The following is a 20,136-nucleotide window of genomic DNA, read 5'->3' as shown; positions in this document are numbered from 1 at the left end:
TGAGAAAAAGTGACCAAGATGTACCTGTCATGCGGTAATTACGGTACGTACCCAGGCCACTCCTTATCTTATCGCGGAGAGAGACGCACGTACCACCAAGACGCGTCTGGGACGCGTTTCAATTAAACAACCACTGCGAAATCATCCCTCAACGCTGGACCGGACGGACGACCTGGACAAGATCGGCATCGGGTATGCCCCACGTACAGATAACGACAATACCGTAGGTCGAGACCGAATTGAAAGAATCGAGTCAACTGCCCATGTACCTTTTATAACTACAGCCTTCAGATTGATGGCAGTGATACGATTCAACGCATAGCAACCACTCGAGCCAACCAGTCCAACATGGATCTTCCACCGGCCATATCTCCCAAGCGAAAGACCACAATCGCCCACATCTTCCAAGGCAACTCGAAAACTCCCGTGCCTTCCTCATCCGCCATCCCATCGTCCTCGCCCGCCTTTGCGACCCCCGTCCACCCCCTGAAACCCTTCAAGGTCACCGCCCCGACCAAACATGCGATCCTCCCCATCATCCTGCCTCCGGCGACTCTCCGACCCCTCGCCTTTCGCACCTTTACAAAGAAACATGGCCTGACTCTCACCTCGTCGGCGCTGCAGGAGCTCGCCACCTTTATCGGCCGTCATTGTGGCTCGGGATGGCGCGAGGAAGGGTTGGCCGAGAAGGTACTGGAAGAGGTAGCCAAGTCGTGGAAGGCCCGCAACGGCGGCGTCATTGTCGACGGCACCAGCAAGGAGCTCAAGGAGATCCTCAAGAACCTGGATGGAAATATGAGCGGTGGCAAGATCATCGGTGGCGGCCGAGGTCTCAGTAGGCAGGGGAGCATTCTGTCTCTGGCCGCCGAAGAAGAAGCCGACTTTTCCACCACCCGAATGGGATTGCGGCCGAACGTGTCGCTGACGAGGGAGGAGAGCCAGCAGAGTTTCGGAATGTCGAGCCTTGGTGTGGATGCCGATGTCGGGGACGACGATGAGGAGGGCCTTCATGATCCGAGGAGGTGGCTGAAGGTAGTCGGAGCTTTCGAGCAGCCCAGGCTGCACTACAATGTTGCGAAGAAGCATTATGAGAGGTGTGTCAAGAGACTCACCGTTCCCTCCCCGAAAAGACTTGCGGCCAAAGACTAACAAATGGTCGAACAACCAGGGAAACTACTAAACCGTCTCTCCTCCCACCAGCATCACACAAGACAGCTCTCTTTCGGAACAGATATAATGTCATCCATCAGCGCCTCCTACGAAACGAAGCCTTCCAAATCTCCGCCGTTGCCAGTACCAGGGCGCCTACATTACGACGCTCATTATCAAATCAACAAAACCACAAGATCACCCCCGTGGCGAACCTGCTAGGCCGTCACGGCAGCCACCATATGCTCCTCGGCATGCTGGTCGTGCTCCCCACAGGTGGCCTGGCCATCAGCGACCTCACAGGGACCATCGCTCTCGACATCTCGCAAGCCGTAGCCATTCCCGAAGACTCGGCCTGGTTCGGCCCCGGCATGATCGTCCTCGTCGATGGTGTCTACGAAGAGGAAGAGGAATCCGTCGGCAAGGGCCTCAGCGGCAGCAGCGGAGTCGGCGGCACCCTCGGCGGCCGCCTTCAGGCCTTCTTCCTGGGCCAGCCGCCCTGTGAAACCCGCCGCGCTACCCTCGGCGTGAGCGGACCCGACGGAAAAGGCCAAGATAACACCATAGGAGGTGGCTTCGGCTGGATCGACTTTCTCGGGGTTGGTAGCGAGCGCGCCCTCGGGTCTCGAATGCGCAAGCTAGAGCAACGGCTCCTACCCAGGCGTCCCGCCGACGACCACGACCCGGGCCGCGGTCGCATCGTCATCCTCGGCGAGCTCAACCTCGACCAACCCCGCACCCTGCAAGCCCTGCGCAAGATCCTGGCCCTCTACGCTGCCGAGCCCGAAGGCCAGACCCCAATCTCCTTTGTCCTCACCGGCAACTTCACGCAGCACGCCGTCCTAGCAAGGGGTCCGGGGGCCGCAGGCGCCGGCGGCAGCATCGAGTACAAGGAAGTCTTCGACGCCCTCGCCAGCACCCTGGCCGACTTCCCCACCCTTTTGCAGAGCGCCACCTTCGTCTTCGTCCCTGGCGACAACGACGCGTGGAGCTCATCCTTTGGCGGCGGCGCCGCCGTCCCGCTGCCTCGCAAGCCCGCCCCGGACCTCTTCACCTCGCGCATCCGCCGCACCTTTGCCGCCGCCAACGCCGATGCCGCCCGCGACGTGCCAGACGGCCAGGCGAAACCCGCAGAGGGCGAGGCCATCTGGACATCCAACCCCAGCCGACTCACCCTCTTCGGCCCCAACCACGAGCTGGTCCTTTTCCGCGACGACGTCGCCGCTCGTCTACGACGCACCGCCGTACGGCTAAAGTCCTCTTCATCGCCCTCCCGACAGGACGACAAAGTAAACGGCGGTTCCGCTCCAACGGAGCGAGAGACTGGCGCTGCTGCGTCGTCTGACGCCACTGCTGTGGGAGATGGCCCCGGCCAAGAAGACGTCATGGACCTGGATGCAGAAGCTCCCGACACCACTGCCGCCGCGAACCCTGCACCGCTGCCGCTGCCCAACCAGGTCCCCCAAGACGTCCAAACGGCCCGCAAGCTCGTCAAGACGCTCCTGGACCAGGGCTACCTGGCTCCTTTTCGGAACGCCATCCGACCAGTGCACTGGGACTACGCTAGTGCCCTGCATCTGTACCCCCTCCCCACAGCCATGGTGCTCGTCGATACATCGGCGCCGCCTTTCTGCGTCACGTATGAGGGGTGCCACGTCATGAACCCGGCGAGCGTGTTGGTCCCGGGCCGCACGCGTGTCGGCCGCTGGGTCGAGTATGAAATTGGCAAAGTGGGCAAGATCAGGGAGGTTTCTTTCTGAGTGGAGGGTCGCTTTGGCTAAGCCTGTACCTGTCTCTCTAGGATCGTCGGGGCATTGGGGGGCGTTAAGGGGGAGGACAACTACCATGTGGCGTGAAATTGGAATGCATCGCGGGTTTACGGGACTTGGAAGAATATAATACAACATGTTTGTAATTGTTTCTACGAACGCCAGATGGTGGTATCAATACGATGATGATGTGTACCTACTGTCTACAAGGTGTAGTCTTTTCGCCATATCGCACCCGATCCCATCTCTACTCCATGAAAAAAAGGGGCCATATATATCCCTGCGCCAACTCCCAAGACATGATCCGCCAGTCCCAAGTCGAATAACTATTTGTACTTTTCCGAAACGCCAGCCTAGTAGGCTTCTTCCAACGTAATGTACGCTCGCAACGCCTTTGAAAGTATAGGCAAGCAATCTCAGCGCAACAGCAGGGCATCCTCGTCAAACACGCCGTAGAGCCCCTCGACCTCCTTCTGCACGACACGGAGCTCTTGCGCGACTTGCGCCGTGACGAGGATATACGCGTAAAGCAGCGCGTAATCCTGCTCTTCAACTACCACGTCGCCTCGAAGTGGCGGCCACTTGCTAGGGCTCCCACCTCCGTGGCTCTGCGTATCGCCGTTCGCATCTTCCCCGGCCATATGGCGCTGATCCGTTCCCCCCTCGTCGGCGATACTGAGCCGGTGCTGGTGCTCCTTTCGGAACTGGTAAATCTTGCCCAGCAGCCGATCCTTGTTATTTTCCACCGAAGGGACGACATCGGTGAGGGGATATTGGAGCATGATGGAGCTGGCTAAGACCTGGAAGACGTGGCAGATGCGGTCGCAGATCTGGGCGCGCTCGGGGGCCGTGCGTATGAGCAACTCGCGCTCGCCCGGGGAAAGGTTCCCGCGTTTCGAAGTCACCAGCCTCATGGCATGGAATGCATCGAGGATTTTATGAGTCGACTGCATGATACGGGCGCAAGCGGCGTCTGGGAACGGGCCGCGGAGTTCAAACTCGGCCTTGGCCGAGGTACGGAGGGCATCAAGCTTGAAGGCTGTTTCCAAGGATGCGAGATTAGCAAAGGATGTGGGACCATAAGAAAAGCAAAAGAGAAAAAAAAAAAAAAAAAAAAAAGCTCATCTCACCGTATCGCTGAAGCGCCTTCTCTTCCCCGGCTCTCATGTACGACCGTGTGTTATCGCTCCTTAGCAGTGTGGCCAGTGGCCCTCGCTTCCAGATAAGACCAAGCTGCAGGTACAGAACTGCGAGGCCTTCCTTCAACTTTCGTCTGCCCGAGATGGGCCAGATGAGTCGGCACATCATGATACCGACGAGGATACCCAGGTTCACCATGACGACGCGATGGTAGACAATATTAAACATGATCGGTGTTGTACCGCCCTCGTCATCGTCGTCCTCCTCGACCTTCTGGGTCAATGAGTAAGAGTAAAGGACAGTAACGTTCCATGCCAACAGAGTCGTACGACCAAGGGGGGCTTTCCCCCGGACGAGCATGACGTAGAAGCTGCCGAGACTCATTACCCAGCCGACAAAGGCGAGCGCAACGGCATTGGCTTGGCAGACGGCCCAGGTCGCCAGCGCACAAGTGCCGCCAACTAGCGTGGCAAGGAACCTTGTGTAGCCCGTGGTGTTTGCCGCTCCCACAGTCATGTTCGTGACGATCATGTAGGAGAGCAGACCCCATTCGCCTCTCCAATGCTTGTAGATTGGACGGGTGGCCGGGATGAAGGCAAACGCACCCCAGGCCATAGCACCAAGGCCAATCTTGATACCAAATCGTACTAGATATCGTCAGCAACATGGCGTAGGTCGCGACGGGGTTAGAACGCGCAAACTGCAGTCGTCCTAGCAAAAAGGGGAAACAAGGCGACGAGGGAATAAAACATACTGTTGTCCCCGGACAGAAACCTCAGCACCTTGAGCGATACCTGCGATATTGTCCTCACCATGGAACTCGCATGGGGCCCCGACACACCCCAGCTGTCTTTGTGTTGCATCATTTCGGAGGGAAGGCCTCTCGGCATACCCGATTTCTTGATCCGCCTCACTGGCACATCTTCTTGACCGGGCAGCTCTGAAAGCAGCGACTCCCGGTCCGGGTCGTTGGGCCTGGCCCTCCGTTTCTTCGTCCACCGCCGCCAGAACTTCAACCAGTTCCAGCGGCGGCCGCTGGTGGCTCGCGCGAACTTTAGATCCTCCAAGACTACCAGATGGGCGTCAATGTACTCGGCGACGTTCTGAAGGCTGAAACTGAAATGCCCGCACGCTGCCGCCACCTCCTCGATATCCGCCTGGATGCTTTCCGACCTGGACCTGTCGAGCTCGATGACTTTGTAAATCTCACGCAAGGCCCTCGTCCTCGTTTCGTTATAGATGCTCAGAGCATCCTGAAGACTGTGTCGGAACTGCTCGTTGACGGTGATTTCGTATTGCGGTGGGGGGCCAAAGGTAGGCGTCTTCAAGATCTCACTCAGAGTATACGCCAACGACTTCATGGACGGACCCAGAAGAGCTATGAACAGCTCAAATATATCGGACGGGGAGCGGAGCTTGATGGGCTGGCCAAAATACGCAGGTGGGGTCTCCGGCTCGGTCTCCTCCGACTCGTCGATGGAAGCCAACGTCCCAAATCGGTCCCAGGAGGCTCTAGACTGCCAAGACAAGGATCTGGACAACGTGGGCACGAAAATGGCCGGTCCGGGTGACATCTGACCCGTCGACCCTTCTGGGGGAAGCTCCTTGAGAAGTGCAAACTGCGTATCAGCGGCACTCCTGAGACCACCCAGGGCGTGGGTAAGGACCTCAAAGGACCTGACGACCTCACGATCCAGGTGGTATATAGCCTCACGGCCAAGCACGTAATGTTCCACCTTGGCCTCCCTCAGATTCTTGGTCATCTTTCTGTACGCCGTCTTGTAGTCCTCCTGCATACGGGTGTAGTTGGACGACAGGAGCTCCTCCTCTGTGCCGTTCAGGAAGGCTCCGGATATGGTGGCGAGCATGTCACCGAGCGACACGGTTGCGGTGTTGAAGGTGCTCCGCAGTTTGGCCCGAGCTGATGTCCTCCAAACGAACAGGTTGACCAGGACGGCAATGCTGACTCCCATGACAAGGATCTTGAAGATCTGAACAATCTTGGCCCAGGAGATGTAGCCACCATGGATGGCTTCCTCCTTGGTGATGGTGGCAATAATGGAGATGGAGGCCAGAGTACAGCCAACGTTGACGAGCGGGTTGTCCATCCTGGCCTTGACCCATCCCACGAAGCCTAGACCAAACCCGATGCAGAGGATGAGTACCATGATGTGGGAGATGGCCTTGAAGCCCATCTCGGCGCCGAGCAGAGACAGGCCCATGGCGGTTATGGAGAGGGTTTGGGCATAAACAATGGCGCAGACGGCGATGAGGACGGCCTCGAGCATCGAACCCCACGTGCGGTTGGCATGAAAGTACACCGTGATCGTTGCCACGACGTGCTTTCCATCCGGCTTGCCAAGGAACGAAGACACGGGAGACAGATAGGTCGCCAGACTACCGAGGAAATAGGCCAGGCTGCATTTGAGCACACCCCGGCCAAGGGGGGAGTTGAGGAAGGTCCAGAATCTCGTCAGGTGGCCCCTTAGCCGCCTCACCAAGGCGACATTCCCATCCCGGGCACGTATAAAAGAAAGGGATCGGCGGCTTTCGGGGCGGTGGTGGTTCGAGGGTCGGAGGGTGAAGTGACGCCGGGTGCGCTCCCCAGTGGAAGGGATGATAACCGTGCCGTTTCGAAGTTTCTGCCGACATGGGAGGCAACATGCATGTTAACTGGTGGTTCTAGAGATGCATGGCATGGAAGATGGGTGAGAGACGGATGGGCAATAGATGAAGCAACGTACACTACGCAGCGAGAGTCGCCTGGGCGGCCACTGATTTGTGGACGTTGATGAGCTCATGGTGCATTGGCATTGTCGAATATGATTACTGGATGGGCGAGTTACGACGGTAAGAAGAACGAGAGACTTCGAGTGAAGGGGAAAATGGAGGGCAGTAAGAATGGGTGCAAGGTAGTATTGGTTTACTGAGTACAGTGGGTGACGATATTCGAGCTCGGGTGGATACAGAGCACGAAGTCTTCGTTCGTGATCTACTTCGTAAGCTTTTAGCTATGTCATTAGTACGCGCACTGTGTACAGTGGTTCGACATGAATCGGAGGTCGCGTCTACCCACTTTTACGCGTTGCACCGCGATTTTCCACTATCCGACACATAACCCTATAACTTGAAAGAAGCGTCAAAGCTCTACTATGCCTCCTATAATGCTGTCGGTCGAATTCTCATCTTATGCGACTCCTAGGCTATAAACATAGGTTTATTCAAGTTTTTCTGAATAGTCTTTGTAAAGATATCTATCTCCAAGCCCAAGGGTAGTAGGTACCTACCTAGGTAGGTATTCTACGAAAACGTCGGTACATATGAAGTGGGGCGGATACTAGAGCATTGACGTCGACTCACTGTATGCGCACACGGTACGTAATACAACGAATACCACCTGAGTGGATGGGAAACGCTGGGGAACTGAAATGCTGCGATGCGTGTCTCGGAGTTTACGCCAAACGGTCGATCCACGTTGTGGCTAATGCCATAATTACAAGCCACAACGCCTTACTCTACGAATACGTACAACCATGACCATACTCGTACCATAACTTTACTTACTCGTGAAAGTTGCAAGTGAGCAAGTGGAAGCGCAGTTTCGACGGGCTTCAAGTTCCCATTATTAATTCTCTCCTTCCATTCGTTCATTCACAAGCCGTCTCTTGCTCTTAGACTTACCTTATGCGAAGATTCTTGTCCAAAATGGCATCATCCAAGCCTCTCCGATTCGCACCCCTCAGTGAGGGGGCGGGCGCCTCATCCGGCGCCCCCCGTCTACAAGGCGTCGTTTTCGACGTTGACGGGACGTTGTGGTAAGTTAAATCTGACAACACCATGACAAATGTGACTCTCATCTTTGCCACCCCCACCTTTTTTCCATGGAGAGGGTTTCAACGACAGACGATGGATATCTCCTTGTGGAACCGCCCATGACATGAGCTCACTCTCATCGCACAGCGAACCCCAAACCTACATGTTCAGCCAGATGCGCGCCGCTCTCTCCATCGCCAAATCCGTCGACATCCTGGAGCACGTCTATTCCCTCCCGACGCCGCAAGCCCAAGAGGAGGCCATGGCCGCCATCCGCGCCATCGAGCGCGAGGCCATGGCCGCCCAGGTGGCCCAGCCGGGCCTGGTCGAGGTCATGTCCTACCTGGACTCCCGCGGCGTCCGAAAAGGAATTTGCACCCGCAACTTCAACACCCCCGTCGCCCATCTCCTCAACAAGTTCCTCCCCGACACCCATTTCTCGCCCATCGTCACCCGTGATTTTCGCCCGCCCAAGCCCCACCCGGCTGGCATCCTGCACATTGCCAGGACCTGGGGGCTGCTCCGGGGGAAGAACACGGAGAGTTCAAACTCGGATGGCGGTGCGCAGAGTGACGGCCAGGTCATCGTGCTGGATGGGGAGGGAGGCGCCGGGAAGGGTGAGGGCGAGAATGGGACGGAAATCGAGGAGAGCGATGCAGATGCGAGCGGGCTCATCATGGTTGGTGACTCGATCGACGACATGACCGCCGGACGCAAGGCGGGTGCGGCGACGGTGTTGCTTCTCAGCGATGTGAATGGCCACCTCGCAGAACATGACCATACCGACTTGGTCATCCGGAGACTAGATGAACTGGTGCCGATACTAGAAGAAGGCTTCAAGACCCGACACGCTACAAGTCCATAAAAAGGAGAGGCAGAAAGATGCCGGGGCATGAAATATAAGAAAAGAAAGGAAAAGAAAAAGAAGGAAAAGAAAAAGAAGGAAAAGAAAAAGAGGGAAAAGAAAAAGAGGAAAATAGACAGGCGAGCCTACCAGAGCTCACTATTTCGTATATACTTAGAGAATACCCTACTGGGTCAAAGAGGGAAGAAGCGGAAGACATCGAGATTCGTATACGTAGCGAGGACCGATGATCGAACAAATTGCGGTCTCTACCCTTTGTAGCTAACCTCACAATGAGATCCTCGGCCTTGGTGTTCAGGTGGCCAGATATATGATCCCTCCCAATTCTGCCCTGTATTTGCAAGCTATGAAAGAGGATGGCAATCGAGATAAATCATTTTCCATGCTGACGCCGCCACACTACAAAACAAGAAAAAATCCAAACATATGATATGGCCAAGGGATAAAGGTCGTGGAGCTCTTTGCGCGAAGATAAGAGCAAGTTCGTGTGCAAGACTTTCAGTCGTCAGAAATCTACGCCAGCTCGCTGTTGATATTCGTAAATTCTCGCTAGACTTTGCTGCAGACAACTTTCGCATGGCGGAGTTGAGGCGTATCCGTCGGAATGCCAGACTTCGTGCCTCTCTCGCTGTCGCAGGAAATGAGGGATATACTTGTCATGCTTCTTGTGTCTGTTCTTTTTGTATTTCTTTCTTTCTGCAATGCGTTCGACCTGATAGAGTGTGGGCAAGCAGAGTCTTCCGATGCGTCGCTTCGATAGAGGGAACAAATAAAAGACGGGAAGAATGCTGCCATCTTATGAGAACGTTTACGCGGGACAAAGATGCGAAAAGAAAAGCCAAGCGTCGGACTACCCCACACGTGATCAGTGCGAGGGACCGTTGTAGACATCGCCCATGTAGCCCCTGCTTGAAGGTGGTATGCCGAAAGTGGCCTGTCTCCTGTTCTCCCGGCGCATGTCATCAGGTGTTTCCTTCCGGGGTGGCGGGGGCGGTAAAGGACCTCCCGGTGGGGCTGGCCTGACTGGTAGACTGAAGGTGCTGCCGCCGACGGCCGAGGGGCCCGCGCTATGCGGATAGTCGCCGACCTTGGGGATCGAACCGGCTGTGATGACCCTTGGGCCCATGCCAGGTTGGGCGGGTCCAGCTGACCGGCCTGACGACGCGCCATTCCTGGTGGGTGAGCGGTTCTGGGCGCGGCCGTGGCCATCTCTGGGCGAGACGCCCGCACGAGCAATGGGAATCTCCCCCGAGGTGGGAGTATCGAAAGCCCGATCGTCGTTCAGGGCCACGTGAAAGGTCGGGGATTCGCTGGAGTTGAGCAGCTCCCGCGTAGCAGGTGAGAGTTGAGGGGCCAGATGCGACTTTCGATTGTCCCTCTCCATGAGGCTGACGGCCCACCCCCTCAAGTCGACCGGCGTTCTCTTGGCCGCCTGCACGAACGGGTCTCGGTCCTAAGGGTTTGTTAGTCACAGGTGGAAGAAGGGGGCTCCGCCGGATTCAAACGGAAGCAGACGTACAAGCAACTCCTGGGGGGTAGGACGCTCGTCCGGAACCTTGGCTAGACATTTCTGAATCATGTCTTCGAGAATGGAGGGGAAGGCATCGCTCTTGGGCAGTCTTGGTGCAGGCTCGTGGACAATTTGCTGCAACAGGTCGAGAATTCCGGCCGGCGCACCGTCTCCGTCTGACAGCTGCTCGCTCGCGGCGAACGGGAACTTGCCGATGGCCAGTTCCATGATGGTGAGGCCGAAGCTCCATACATCAGACTTGACGGTGTACTTCTCGCCCTGAATCCGCTCAGGCGCCATATATGTCGATGTACCCACGAAAGTATCGGCAACCGAGTTGATGAGCTCGCCCGAGACGCCAAAGTCGCAGAGCTTGATGCTTCCCCTCGAGTTCAGCAAGATATTGGACGGCTTGATGTCCCGATGCATGATGTGGTGCTTATAGTAGAGGTACGTCAGGCCACCCAACGTGGCTTCGGCGATCTTGCCCAACACATCGACTCGGACAGGACCGAAAACTCGGGAGACACGATCCAACGACCTAACGAACCAAGTTAGCCTCAGGACAGAGGAAGAAGGAAAGAAAGAAACGGCTAGAGAAACATGTTAGAGGTACCCACCCAACATCCATGTACTCCATACACATGATCACATCATTGTTGTGGTTCAGGAAGGCCCCGTAAAAGTTCACAATGTGTTCAGACTGGCAGCCGTGCATAATCTGAAGTTCCCTGACGATGCGCTTGCGCATCTCCTTCTTGGCCTCGACATGGATCACCTAGCACAGTCACAATGTCAATATGCGAGGCACGTGGAACGCAGACTGGTCAGCATGCCGGCTTCCGTACCTTTCGGGCCATGACGGTTCCCGTCAGGGCATGCCTGACCTTGCTAACGGTACCACCGTTACCAGAACCAAGCTCTTTCAAGATTTCCAGGTCCTCTGGCCTGAGGTCCAGCTTGTACTCAATGCCAATCTCGAGTTGCGCGCTGTGGTCATTCCCATCCCTATCATAGATATCGAAGTCGGATCTGCTCGTCTCCGCAGTGGGGGGCGGTTTGGGGGCGGCCGGCGTCAAGGCTAGGCCCTTGACGTTCTTGCGTTTCATAGAGCGAGGGGCAAAAGGGTCGGTCATATTGGGCAACAGGAAGAAGCGGAGGGATTCGGGAAAGGATCGGGACGTCGTCGAAAGGTCAAGTTGAATCGCGAGGCAGGTGTCCTGGAGGCGTGTATAGGACTGGAGATTGGAGGCGGTGATGAGCCAGCAAGCAGCAGGCCTTCAGTTGATGGAGAGACCAGCTTTTTCCCCAGGCCGCGGACGTGTGAACGGAGCTTAATAGTGGAGGATGGGTTTCGGGGGGGCAAAGACTCCCAAACGAGGATAAATTGCCGGGGTGCTGTCCTCTACCTCCTTAGTCAAAAGGGTGTGGGGAGGGAGACTCTCGATCGGGCGACAAGTCGATAGCGTCGGACACAGTACACTACTACATGTATGTATCTATCTCAGCGAGCCCGGGTCCAGTGGTTGGTCTAGACTGGGTCAAGGTCGTCCCAGCGGTGGAGACGAGAGGTCTGGTGAGTATGGCACGCGGTCCAGAAAGCGATGGAGAGGTCGAAAAGGGACGTCTTTTGGATATTCGTATTTCTGAGACCAGATTTTCGTGGAGGGACGAAAGTGGGAGGGGAGTAGGAGGTGGAGGAATAGGAGGAGGGGTTTCGGATCGTCAGGTCCTTGTTTTTGGCATGGGGGTTGTGAGTACGTATTAGTACAAGGTACCGGATATCCAGGGGCTGCTTGGTCTAAAAGGGCGCTAGTATCTGATAAGAAGCAGCAACGGTTGGCGCCGATAGTGATATGTGACCTGTTAATAGCTACGTGGTACAGTACATGCGAACAGCACTAACACTTCTTAGATGCAATCCTACTTCGTACCTACGTTGTATGTTGTACTCCGCTGCTCTCTTCGTTTGAGGACGATGTACAGAATACCTACTATAGAACAGAAACCATTTATCAGAGGGGGATCGACCTGCATATTTGCATAGATGAATCGGTCAGGATACCTACATGGATAAGCATTCGTCAGAATACCGACACCATCGATACATGTGTGACCCTCCACTAGAGTTGCCCAAACCCGCTGTGACGGCTTGAATGGCCACATGAAATGGCCGTTCAAGTGCAACTACCCAACCTCATTGGGCATTCATAAGCCACCATCCTGCATGTTCTAGTGTACAGACCTCTCAGCCCAGAATCTTCCAAGTCCAATCTCCAAGTCAAAATGCAGTGCAATTTCATTTTTTTTCCCAATAGGAGGAGCAGCCAGTCCTGATTGTTGACTACCAGTAGGTGAGTTACTACAGGACAAGTGACATTATGCAGACCCATTGCAAGTTTAGGGGTTGGGTGACAGACCGGTATATAATAGATAAGATAACGGTAGAACTTCGGCTACAAGCGAGATATATGTACAATGTACATACGGACACATGCTATGGCCAGCCTTGCTGAGTTGAGCAGTGACAAGCACGACGCCTCGCCTGGTGAAGCTTTCCACCTACTCAGGTCGGAGGCTTAAAAAATAAAAATAAAAGTAAGGAAAATACAGTCAACACATCTCTGTCATCTGCCGTCTTTTTTTGTCATCAAATTCTCGACTATCCCAATCAATTCCGGTTGCTGGGATTTTTATACATCTTCTTTTATTTGATTTCGGTTCTTCTCGATTTCCAAAACGTCTTTAGGCAACGTTACGTTCGACGCGCTTGCATTGCTCCGAGCTCCTGCTCCTTCCCACCTCCCATCGTTAAGGCTAATTCCCATCGCTCCGGCGTGAAGGACGCCAACTCGTCGCCGATATGAGCAATTCAATGCGAGACCTTATCTCCGGCGAGGCCGAACTGGACGACGAAGAAGAGGACGAGTCCTACGGTGAGGAGGATGGCGAGCCCAGGGAGCCGAGGGTTCGGCATGGCCACTTGGAAGACTCGTCCGAGGAAGAAGATGACGACGATGACGAGGAAGAAGCCGCCAAGGTAAAAGAGCCTTCACTGCTCCTTTTGAGGGTCCCCTGCGCCTCTCATCATCTACTGACTCGGGCGTCCACAGATTCGTGAAGGATTCATCGTCGACGAGGATGAAGAGGAGGAAGAAGAAGACGAGGCTGATGTCCAAGAACGTGCGTCGAAGAGAAAAAGAGAGCATCGCGTCCGAGAAGAGGAAGAGCAGTTAGATGAAGAAGATTTGGAACTCATCGGAGAACAAATCGAGGGACGAGCTCCCGCAGAGGTATGTGTGCCTCGAATGCCTGCCCATACGACCTTCTCATCGGGGCGCCGTCTGACAATTCACCCATAGCCCAAGTTCAAGCGTCTCAAGCGCGGTCATAGGGACGACAGCGCGCGACCGACTCAACGCCGCGGCCTCGAAGACATGTTTTCCGACGACGAAGACGACGCCAGCGAACGCCCCTACGGTCGCCAGAGTTACCGCGCTCAGGCCGACGAGTTTGATGACTTCATCGAAGAGGACTTCCCCGAAGATGAACAGGAGCGAATGCAGCGACTCGAGGACGCCGAGGTTGCCCGTCCCCGCGACAAGGGCGTGGCGAGCGTCGTCGATACCACCGGCCTTGACAAGGACGCCCTGGAAGATTTCGAGGCCATCTTCGGGAATGGCGAGGACTACGAGTGGGCCCTGCAATTGGAGGAAGAGGAGGTCGATAGAGAGCGCGAAGAGCAGGCCATCGAGCTCAAGGACGTCTTTGAGCCCTCGCAGCTCAAAGAGAAGCTCCTCACCGATGAAGATAACGATATCCGCTTCACCGACGAGCCGGAGCGTTTCCAAATCGATCGAAAGCCCTTTAAGCACCTTCAGATCACGGCCGAGCAATTCAAGGAGGAGGCCCTTTGGATCGCGAACCATATCTGGCCCAAGAAGATGCTCCGCTCGGAGCTCCACGGCCCTTTCATCAAGGCCATTGGCAAGGTCCTCGAATTCTTCGTAGTCGACGACGTCGAAGTTCCCTTTGTGTTCCAGCATCGCAAGGACTATCTGATCCATACCAAGCAGGAGCCCAACGAGGCCCACAAGCACGACCCCGACGCTCCGGAATACATCATCAGTGGCGACAAGCTCCTGACCCAGGACGACCTCTGGCGCATCCTCGAGCTCGACATCAAGTTTCGCTCTCTCATGGAAAAACGCAACGCCCTGGAGAAGTCGTTTGACAACCTCCGACTGGAAATGGGCGTCGAGGACGCTATTCTGGCCGAGATGATACCCCAGGCAGCCAACATGGAAGAGCTGCAGGACCTCCAGGACTACATGCACTTCCAGTACGGCCCGCAGTTGAAGGACTTGGCCTCCATGAACGGTACCGCGAGACAGACGAAGCGACCCGGGTCCCGGGCCGCGTTGTACGAGAGAATACGCAACAGCAAGGTCTACGACTTTGTCCGGGCCTACGGCATCACGCCGGACCGACTGGCCCAGAACGCGTTGCGCGAGGGCAGCAAGGTCTTCGCCGACGACGACAGCCAGCTCCCCGACGATCTTGCCGACGCGCTTACCGACGGGGACTTCTCGACCGGAGATGCGGTCCTGCAAGCGGCGCGGCAGATGTACGCCGAGGAACTGTTTATGAGCCCGCGGATGCGAAAGCATTTCCGCGGCAACTTTTACGAAATGGGCGACATCAGCTGCCGTCGTACCGAGAAGGGCCTGCGCAGGATCGACGAGTCGCATCCGTTTTATGAGGTCAAGTACCTGGTGAACCAATCCTTCTCGGACATGGCCCGACGGCCGCACTTGTTCCTCAAGATGACCAAGGCCGAGGAGGAAGGCCTCATCGACGTACACGTGACCATGCAGAACGAGGAGGGCTTCAAGCGCGCGCTACGTCAAGACTTCCTCTCGGACAACTACAGCGAGCTGGCGGATCGGTGGAACGAGGAACGCCAGAAGGTCCTCGACTTGGTCGTCCCTCGGCTCATCAAGCATGTCGCCAAGGGTGTCAAGGAGTCGGTGCGGACAGCATGCCAGGAGGAGGTGCTCGCCGCTTGCCGGGATGTGTACTCCCAGAAGATCGACCAGGCGCCGTATAAGCCCAAGGGAATGGTCCTGGGCACGACGCCCCGCGTCCTCACCCTCTCGACCGGCATGGGCGACCCGTCCCGGGACACGACCTACTGGGCGTGGGTCGACGAGGACGGCCGCTTCAGCGACCACGGAAAGCTGGAGAAGCTCTCCCGTGACGAAGGGTCCCGCCAGGAGTTTGTCGAATTGGTAGAACGGCGGCGGCCGGACGTCATCGGCGTGAGCGGGTGGACGGCCGAAGCGCACAAGCTCGTGCGCGATTTGCAAAACCTGGTGAGCGACAAGGGGCTTATGGGACCCGAGTTTGAAGACCCCGAGACCGAGGAGTACCGGACCGAGCTGCTCGACGTCATCGTCGTCAACGACGAGCTGGCGCGGCTGTACAAGGACAGCCCACGCGGCGTGACCGATCACCCGACGCTCAACTCGCTGACCCGGTACTGCATCGCGTTGGCCCGGTTCATGCAAAACCCGTTGAAGGAGTATGCCGCCCTAGGCAAGGATGTCATCTCTCTCGTGTTCCACCCGTGCCAGCAGCTTTTGCCCCAAGATAAGCTGCTGAAGCATCTCGAATCCGCCATGGTCGACATGGTCAACCTATGCGGTGTCGATATCAACGAGGCCGTCGGCGACGCCTACACCGCCAACCTGCTCCCTTACATCGCGGGTCTCGGACCGCGTAAGGCCACCAGTGTTCTCAAGGCCATCGGCGCTAACGGCGGTTCGGTGACGAGCCGAGACGAGCTGGTGGGAGACCCGGACAGTGGCAAGTTGCCCGTGGTCGGGCCCAGGGTCTGGAACAACTGCGCCAGCTTCCTGTACATCGAGTACGAGGCGGCCAACCCTGCATCGGATCCGCTCGACAACACGCGTGTGCATCCAGAGGATTACGAGCTGGGTCGCAAAATGGCAGCCGACGCGCTCGAGCTCGACGAAGAGGACGTCAAGGGCGAGACGGACCTCAACGGGCCTGGCGCCATTGTGCGCAAGCTGTTCCGGGACGATGCCCAGGAGAAGGTGAACGAGCTCATCCTGGAAGAGTACGCACAGCAGTTGCTGGACAAGTACAACCAGAAGAAGCGGGCGACGCTGGAGACGATCCGGGCCGAACTCCAAGCCCCGTACGAAGAGCTGCGGAGGAACTTCCGTCCTCTGGAGCAGGACGCAATCTTCACCATGTTCACTGGCGAGACCAAGCAGACACTTGCCGAGGGCATGATCGTCCCCGTCAACGTGCGCGTGGTCAAGGACGAGTTTGCCATTGTGAAGCTGGACTGCGGCATCGAGGGCCGCATCGACGCGCACGACGGGCCGAACGGCGAGAGCGTACGACACCACCTCTCGACGGGCCAGACGATCCAGGCGAAGATTCTCGAAGTCAACACGCAGACTTTCCTCGCCAAGCTCTCGGCGCGGGAGAGGGACATCAAGGCCGGCTACCGGAAGCCGGTACTGCATCCCAAGGGCCAGTGGGACGAGGCGCTCGAGGCGATGGACCGCGAAGAGCTCCGGGAGAAGGACAAGTCCACGGGACGGACGCAGCGCGTCATCAACCACCGGCTCTTCAAGCCGTTCAACGGCATGGAGGCGGAGCAGTGGCTCGGGACGCAGCCGGTCGGGGAGATGGTCATCCGGCCGTCGTCCAGGGGCAACGATCACCTGGCCATCACGTGGAAGGTGGCGGACGGGGTGTTCCAGCACGTCGACGTGCTCGAGCTGCAGAAGGCCAACGACTTTTCCCTCGGCAAGCTACTGCGCGTCGGCAACAAGACGTATAGGGATATCGACGAGCTCATTCGGGAGTACATCGAGGGCATGGTGAGGAAGGTGGCCGAGATGACGCAGCACGAGAAATATGAGAACCGGTCGCGGGCGGATGTCGGTGAGTTTTTGCTTCTTCTTCTCTTACCATGCTTCACTACTTGTTCTAACGCGGCAACAGAGAAATGGCTCACGACCTACGTCGACGCCAACCCGAACCGCTCGGCGTACGCGTTCTGCATCAACCCGAAACATCCCGGCTACTTCTGGCTGTGCTTCAAGGCGACCAAGGCGTCGCGCATCAACGCGCTGCCCGTCAAGGTCATGAACGAGGGCTACGAGCTGATGAAGAACCGGTACCCTGACATGCGTGGCCTCTGCAACGGATTCAAAATTTTGTACTCGAACGAGATGTCGAGGATGCAGCGGCAGCAACGCTAAGGTCGGGGTGTGGGTGATGACGGGAGGCTCGTGTCTACGGCCACAGAACATTGGCCTGCTTTTCCCCTTCCCTTTCTTTTTACTTTCTTCTTTTCCCTTATTTGTTTTCAGGGAACCAACACAAGAGCCCAGGACGTGGGACGGAATGGAGTCAAAGCGCATCTCATTTTGAAATACGAATATTATCTATTGCTAGGGGAGGCGGCTGGGCGGTAGGGGGGGTTTCGATCACGTCCTCTTGTTCAGGGGGGCGACTATATGTAACACTACAGAGACAATAAGAGCATATTCGAGGCCCAAGTCGGTTGAGGCGCGGTCGATAGAGATGAAAAGCAAAGCATGACTTACAGAAGAACGTTCCATAACCAGTACATTGTTGTTGGGATGCTGAAAGGCCTGTCGCTTGCATTAAGGAGACGGGATGCCGCTGGAGCTCGACTCGATCGACGGACGGGACCTAAGCAAAGACACGAATGCCCTGAATCTGCCAGTAGACATCCTTGAATGCCCAGGGGTTTCTAGCGACGTAGTTGCCGCACGCCTCTTCCTGGGTCTTGCCCCTGCAGCTCTCGCCCCAGATGTGGCTCAGGCCGGCGGCGCCGCAAAAGTTGATGTTGAGGACGAGCTTCTGGCTAGCAAAGTGCCTGTTGATGTCGCAGAGGCTGTTGGCGATGAGGACAGAAGGGGTGCCCCAGCGCTGGGGGTCGGGGCTGTCGCTGGCAATGTCCGGGGGCGCGGCACCGTGTCGCCAGGAGAAGAACTTGATGTAGTCGTCTGTCCACTCGACGGCGTAGATGCCGCCGTCGGGCGAGCCCCAGGGGTCGGCCTGGGTGGCTTTGGTGGTGCAGCCATGGTTTTCCCAGAGTCCGCCGTAGTTGTCGCAGTTGGCATGGGTGACTGTGGAGGTCTGGCCGTCGTTGCTCAGGTAGCATGGTCCGACCTCTGATGCCCTTCCGGTGTGGAGGACTGGCGTGTTGACGGTCTAGCGGGCCGTTGGTCAGATCTGAGAGTTGTCTTCGAGGGGACGAGATGAACAGGAAGAGAGAGACGGGCCATACCTGGTCGTTCCACCCTTCGTACCAGTCCAGTTCTCCGCCCTGGGGCCACGGGTCGCCTGTGGACCAGCTTTTGATCGTCCATGTTCAGCACATGGTGAATGTTCAACCACAAGATAGGAGACGCCTGCGCTGGGGGAAAGTGTAACTTACAAGGCCGACCATGTTCCACAGACGGGCTTGGGAAGATGGGAGAAACGGGCGATGAACAGCCCCTTATTGTATGTTTGCTTGCTTTCCAACCTCACACTGCTGCGGCCCGTCCCGGGGTACTGCGTGACGCTCGTATGGTCGACGCCAATGTAGACGTCGGTCCCAACGGTCCTGATGAGGCCAAGAGCCTCTGCATCGGCTCGGTTGCGGTAGTTGATGTAGCCCCAGGTCGGGTCCACGTCGTTGTAGTTGCCAGTGCCATATCGGCTCTCGAAGAAGTTGAACTTGTCAAAGAAATTCTGGTAATTGTATGTTTCCTTGAGGGTGTATCTGCGTGTCGTCGATGTTGCCAGCGAATGCCAGGGCGCAGCGAGGGCAAGGGCAAGGGTGAGAATGGTAACAGAGGGTGTCATGATATCAACTAGGGATTATAGATATGGATGAACGATGGACTGTAGTAAGTAGTAAGATGAAGAGAAAATAATGCGACAAGAAACAGCGTCTTGACGTACGATAACGTCGCTAGACTTGTTTGAAGAGTTTGAAGTTTGCGATGCCTTTCGCCGTAGGTATGCTTGACGGCCTCAAGGGAACGATAAGAGAGTGAAGAGACGAGAAGACAATAAGGAAAGAAAGAGGGAGGTCTAAGTTTCTCGTTGCTTTTGGGTTTCCCTGACATTCAACTTACAGTCGCAAAGACAGGGCAATAGGGGAGGGCATTCCGAAGGGCGCCATCCCAAAGACTAAGGGTGGCATGTGCTCGTTTCTCTGACTCGCTCACAACCATCAGACTCCACGGGCTGGACCCATTGAGGGAATCCATTGGCGGTTCTAGTCCTGGCCGTCATATTTTCTCATGTCTCACCGGATGCCAGAGCCGGATTGTTCTGGGATGCTAAGGGCATAAGTCAAGCATGATGCGAAGGACCAATGGCCTCTTCATTGGGCTGTGGTAGGTATGGAGATGCAGCCATGGGCTTGCTTTGCCATGAATCAATCCTTCAGTCGGCAACAAGAGCACGAATCGGTAGCAGGTTAAAGAATCCTCTTCAAAACCGACATGTTTCCTATTAACAGAGTGCTGTGCAGACTAAACAGCTCTGTCAACAAGGTGGAACACGGACAATAAACAATACCCGTCCAGTCGCTGCATCGACGGACAACATACCGTTCCTCGCAGGAGACTGGATAGACTGGATCGTATGGATCAGGAACAGGTTCATTGATCATTCGTTGTACGGACCTACCCCTGGCCAGTCAACTGTCGGCAACCCAGGTGGTTGAGGGACTGAGCTGGCATAGACACGGCGGCGATGAATCTAAGGGCATGGAACATTATGATTCTGGGATGGGAAGCTGGCCAATACCTCTGGGATGG

The 20,136-nt window shown here is 56.3% G+C and overlaps 6 protein-coding genes across 6 annotated transcripts; 3 read left to right on the top strand and 3 right to left on the bottom strand.

The window, feature by feature from the left end:
- Window positions 1-18: 18 nt before the first annotated feature.
- Window positions 19-2,909, top strand: ACRALDRAFT_2058000 (uncharacterized protein; the record flags this gene model as incomplete). The annotated part of the gene is made up of 3 exons (XM_071021825.1): window positions 19-43; window positions 410-1,094; window positions 1,169-2,909. The coding sequence occupies 3 exons, from the start codon at window positions 19-21 to the stop codon at window positions 2,907-2,909; spliced, it is 2,451 nt and encodes an 816-aa protein (XP_070877682.1).
- Window positions 2,910-3,334: 425 nt separating this feature from the next.
- ACRALDRAFT_2040793 (uncharacterized protein) lies at window positions 3,335-6,859 on the bottom strand (the record flags this gene model as incomplete). Its single annotated transcript, XM_071021094.1, has 4 exons — window positions 3,335-3,957; window positions 4,049-4,705; window positions 4,813-6,700; window positions 6,803-6,859. The coding sequence occupies 4 exons, from the start codon at window positions 6,857-6,859 to the stop codon at window positions 3,335-3,337; spliced, it is 3,225 nt and encodes a 1,074-aa protein (XP_070877681.1).
- A 771-nt stretch (window positions 6,860-7,630) lies between these two features.
- On the top strand, window positions 7,631-8,803 carry ACRALDRAFT_2033363 (uncharacterized protein). Its single transcript, XM_071020730.1, has one exon. It carries the CDS (start codon window positions 7,996-7,998, stop codon window positions 8,734-8,736), a length of 741 nt encoding a protein of 246 aa, XP_070877680.1. The 5' UTR covers window positions 7,631-7,995; the 3' UTR covers window positions 8,737-8,803.
- A 798-nt stretch (window positions 8,804-9,601) lies between these two features.
- Window positions 9,602-11,355, bottom strand: ACRALDRAFT_1029114 (uncharacterized protein; the record flags this gene model as incomplete). The annotated part of the gene is made up of 4 exons (XM_071014869.1): window positions 9,602-10,189; window positions 10,256-10,787; window positions 10,867-11,024; window positions 11,095-11,355. The coding sequence occupies 4 exons, from the start codon at window positions 11,353-11,355 to the stop codon at window positions 9,602-9,604; spliced, it is 1,539 nt and encodes a 512-aa protein (XP_070877679.1).
- A 1,754-nt stretch (window positions 11,356-13,109) lies between these two features.
- On the top strand, window positions 13,110-17,550 carry ACRALDRAFT_2040790 (uncharacterized protein; the record flags this gene model as incomplete). Its single annotated transcript, XM_071021093.1, has 4 exons — window positions 13,110-13,286; window positions 13,360-13,539; window positions 13,609-17,230; window positions 17,291-17,550. 4 exons carry the CDS (start codon window positions 13,110-13,112, stop codon window positions 17,548-17,550), a joined length of 4,239 nt encoding a protein of 1,412 aa, XP_070877678.1.
- A 457-nt stretch (window positions 17,551-18,007) lies between these two features.
- Window positions 18,008-19,171, bottom strand: ACRALDRAFT_1068918 (glycoside hydrolase family 16 protein; the record flags this gene model as incomplete). The annotated part of the gene is made up of 3 exons (XM_071017617.1): window positions 18,008-18,532; window positions 18,609-18,675; window positions 18,759-19,171. The coding sequence occupies 3 exons, from the start codon at window positions 19,169-19,171 to the stop codon at window positions 18,008-18,010; spliced, it is 1,005 nt and encodes a 334-aa protein (XP_070877677.1).
- Between the last annotated feature and the right edge of the window lie 965 nt (window positions 19,172-20,136).

The sequence above is a fragment of the Sodiomyces alcalophilus genome, assembly GCF_042370955.1.
Source record: "Sodiomyces alcalophilus JCM 7366 unplaced genomic scaffold ACRALscaffold_2, whole genome shotgun sequence".
In the NCBI taxonomy this organism is placed as follows: Eukaryota; Fungi; Ascomycota; class Sordariomycetes; order Glomerellales; family Plectosphaerellaceae; genus Sodiomyces; species Sodiomyces alcalophilus.
Note: the sequence above shows the minus strand (reverse complement) of the source record. Positions and strands in the feature narration are given on the sequence as shown.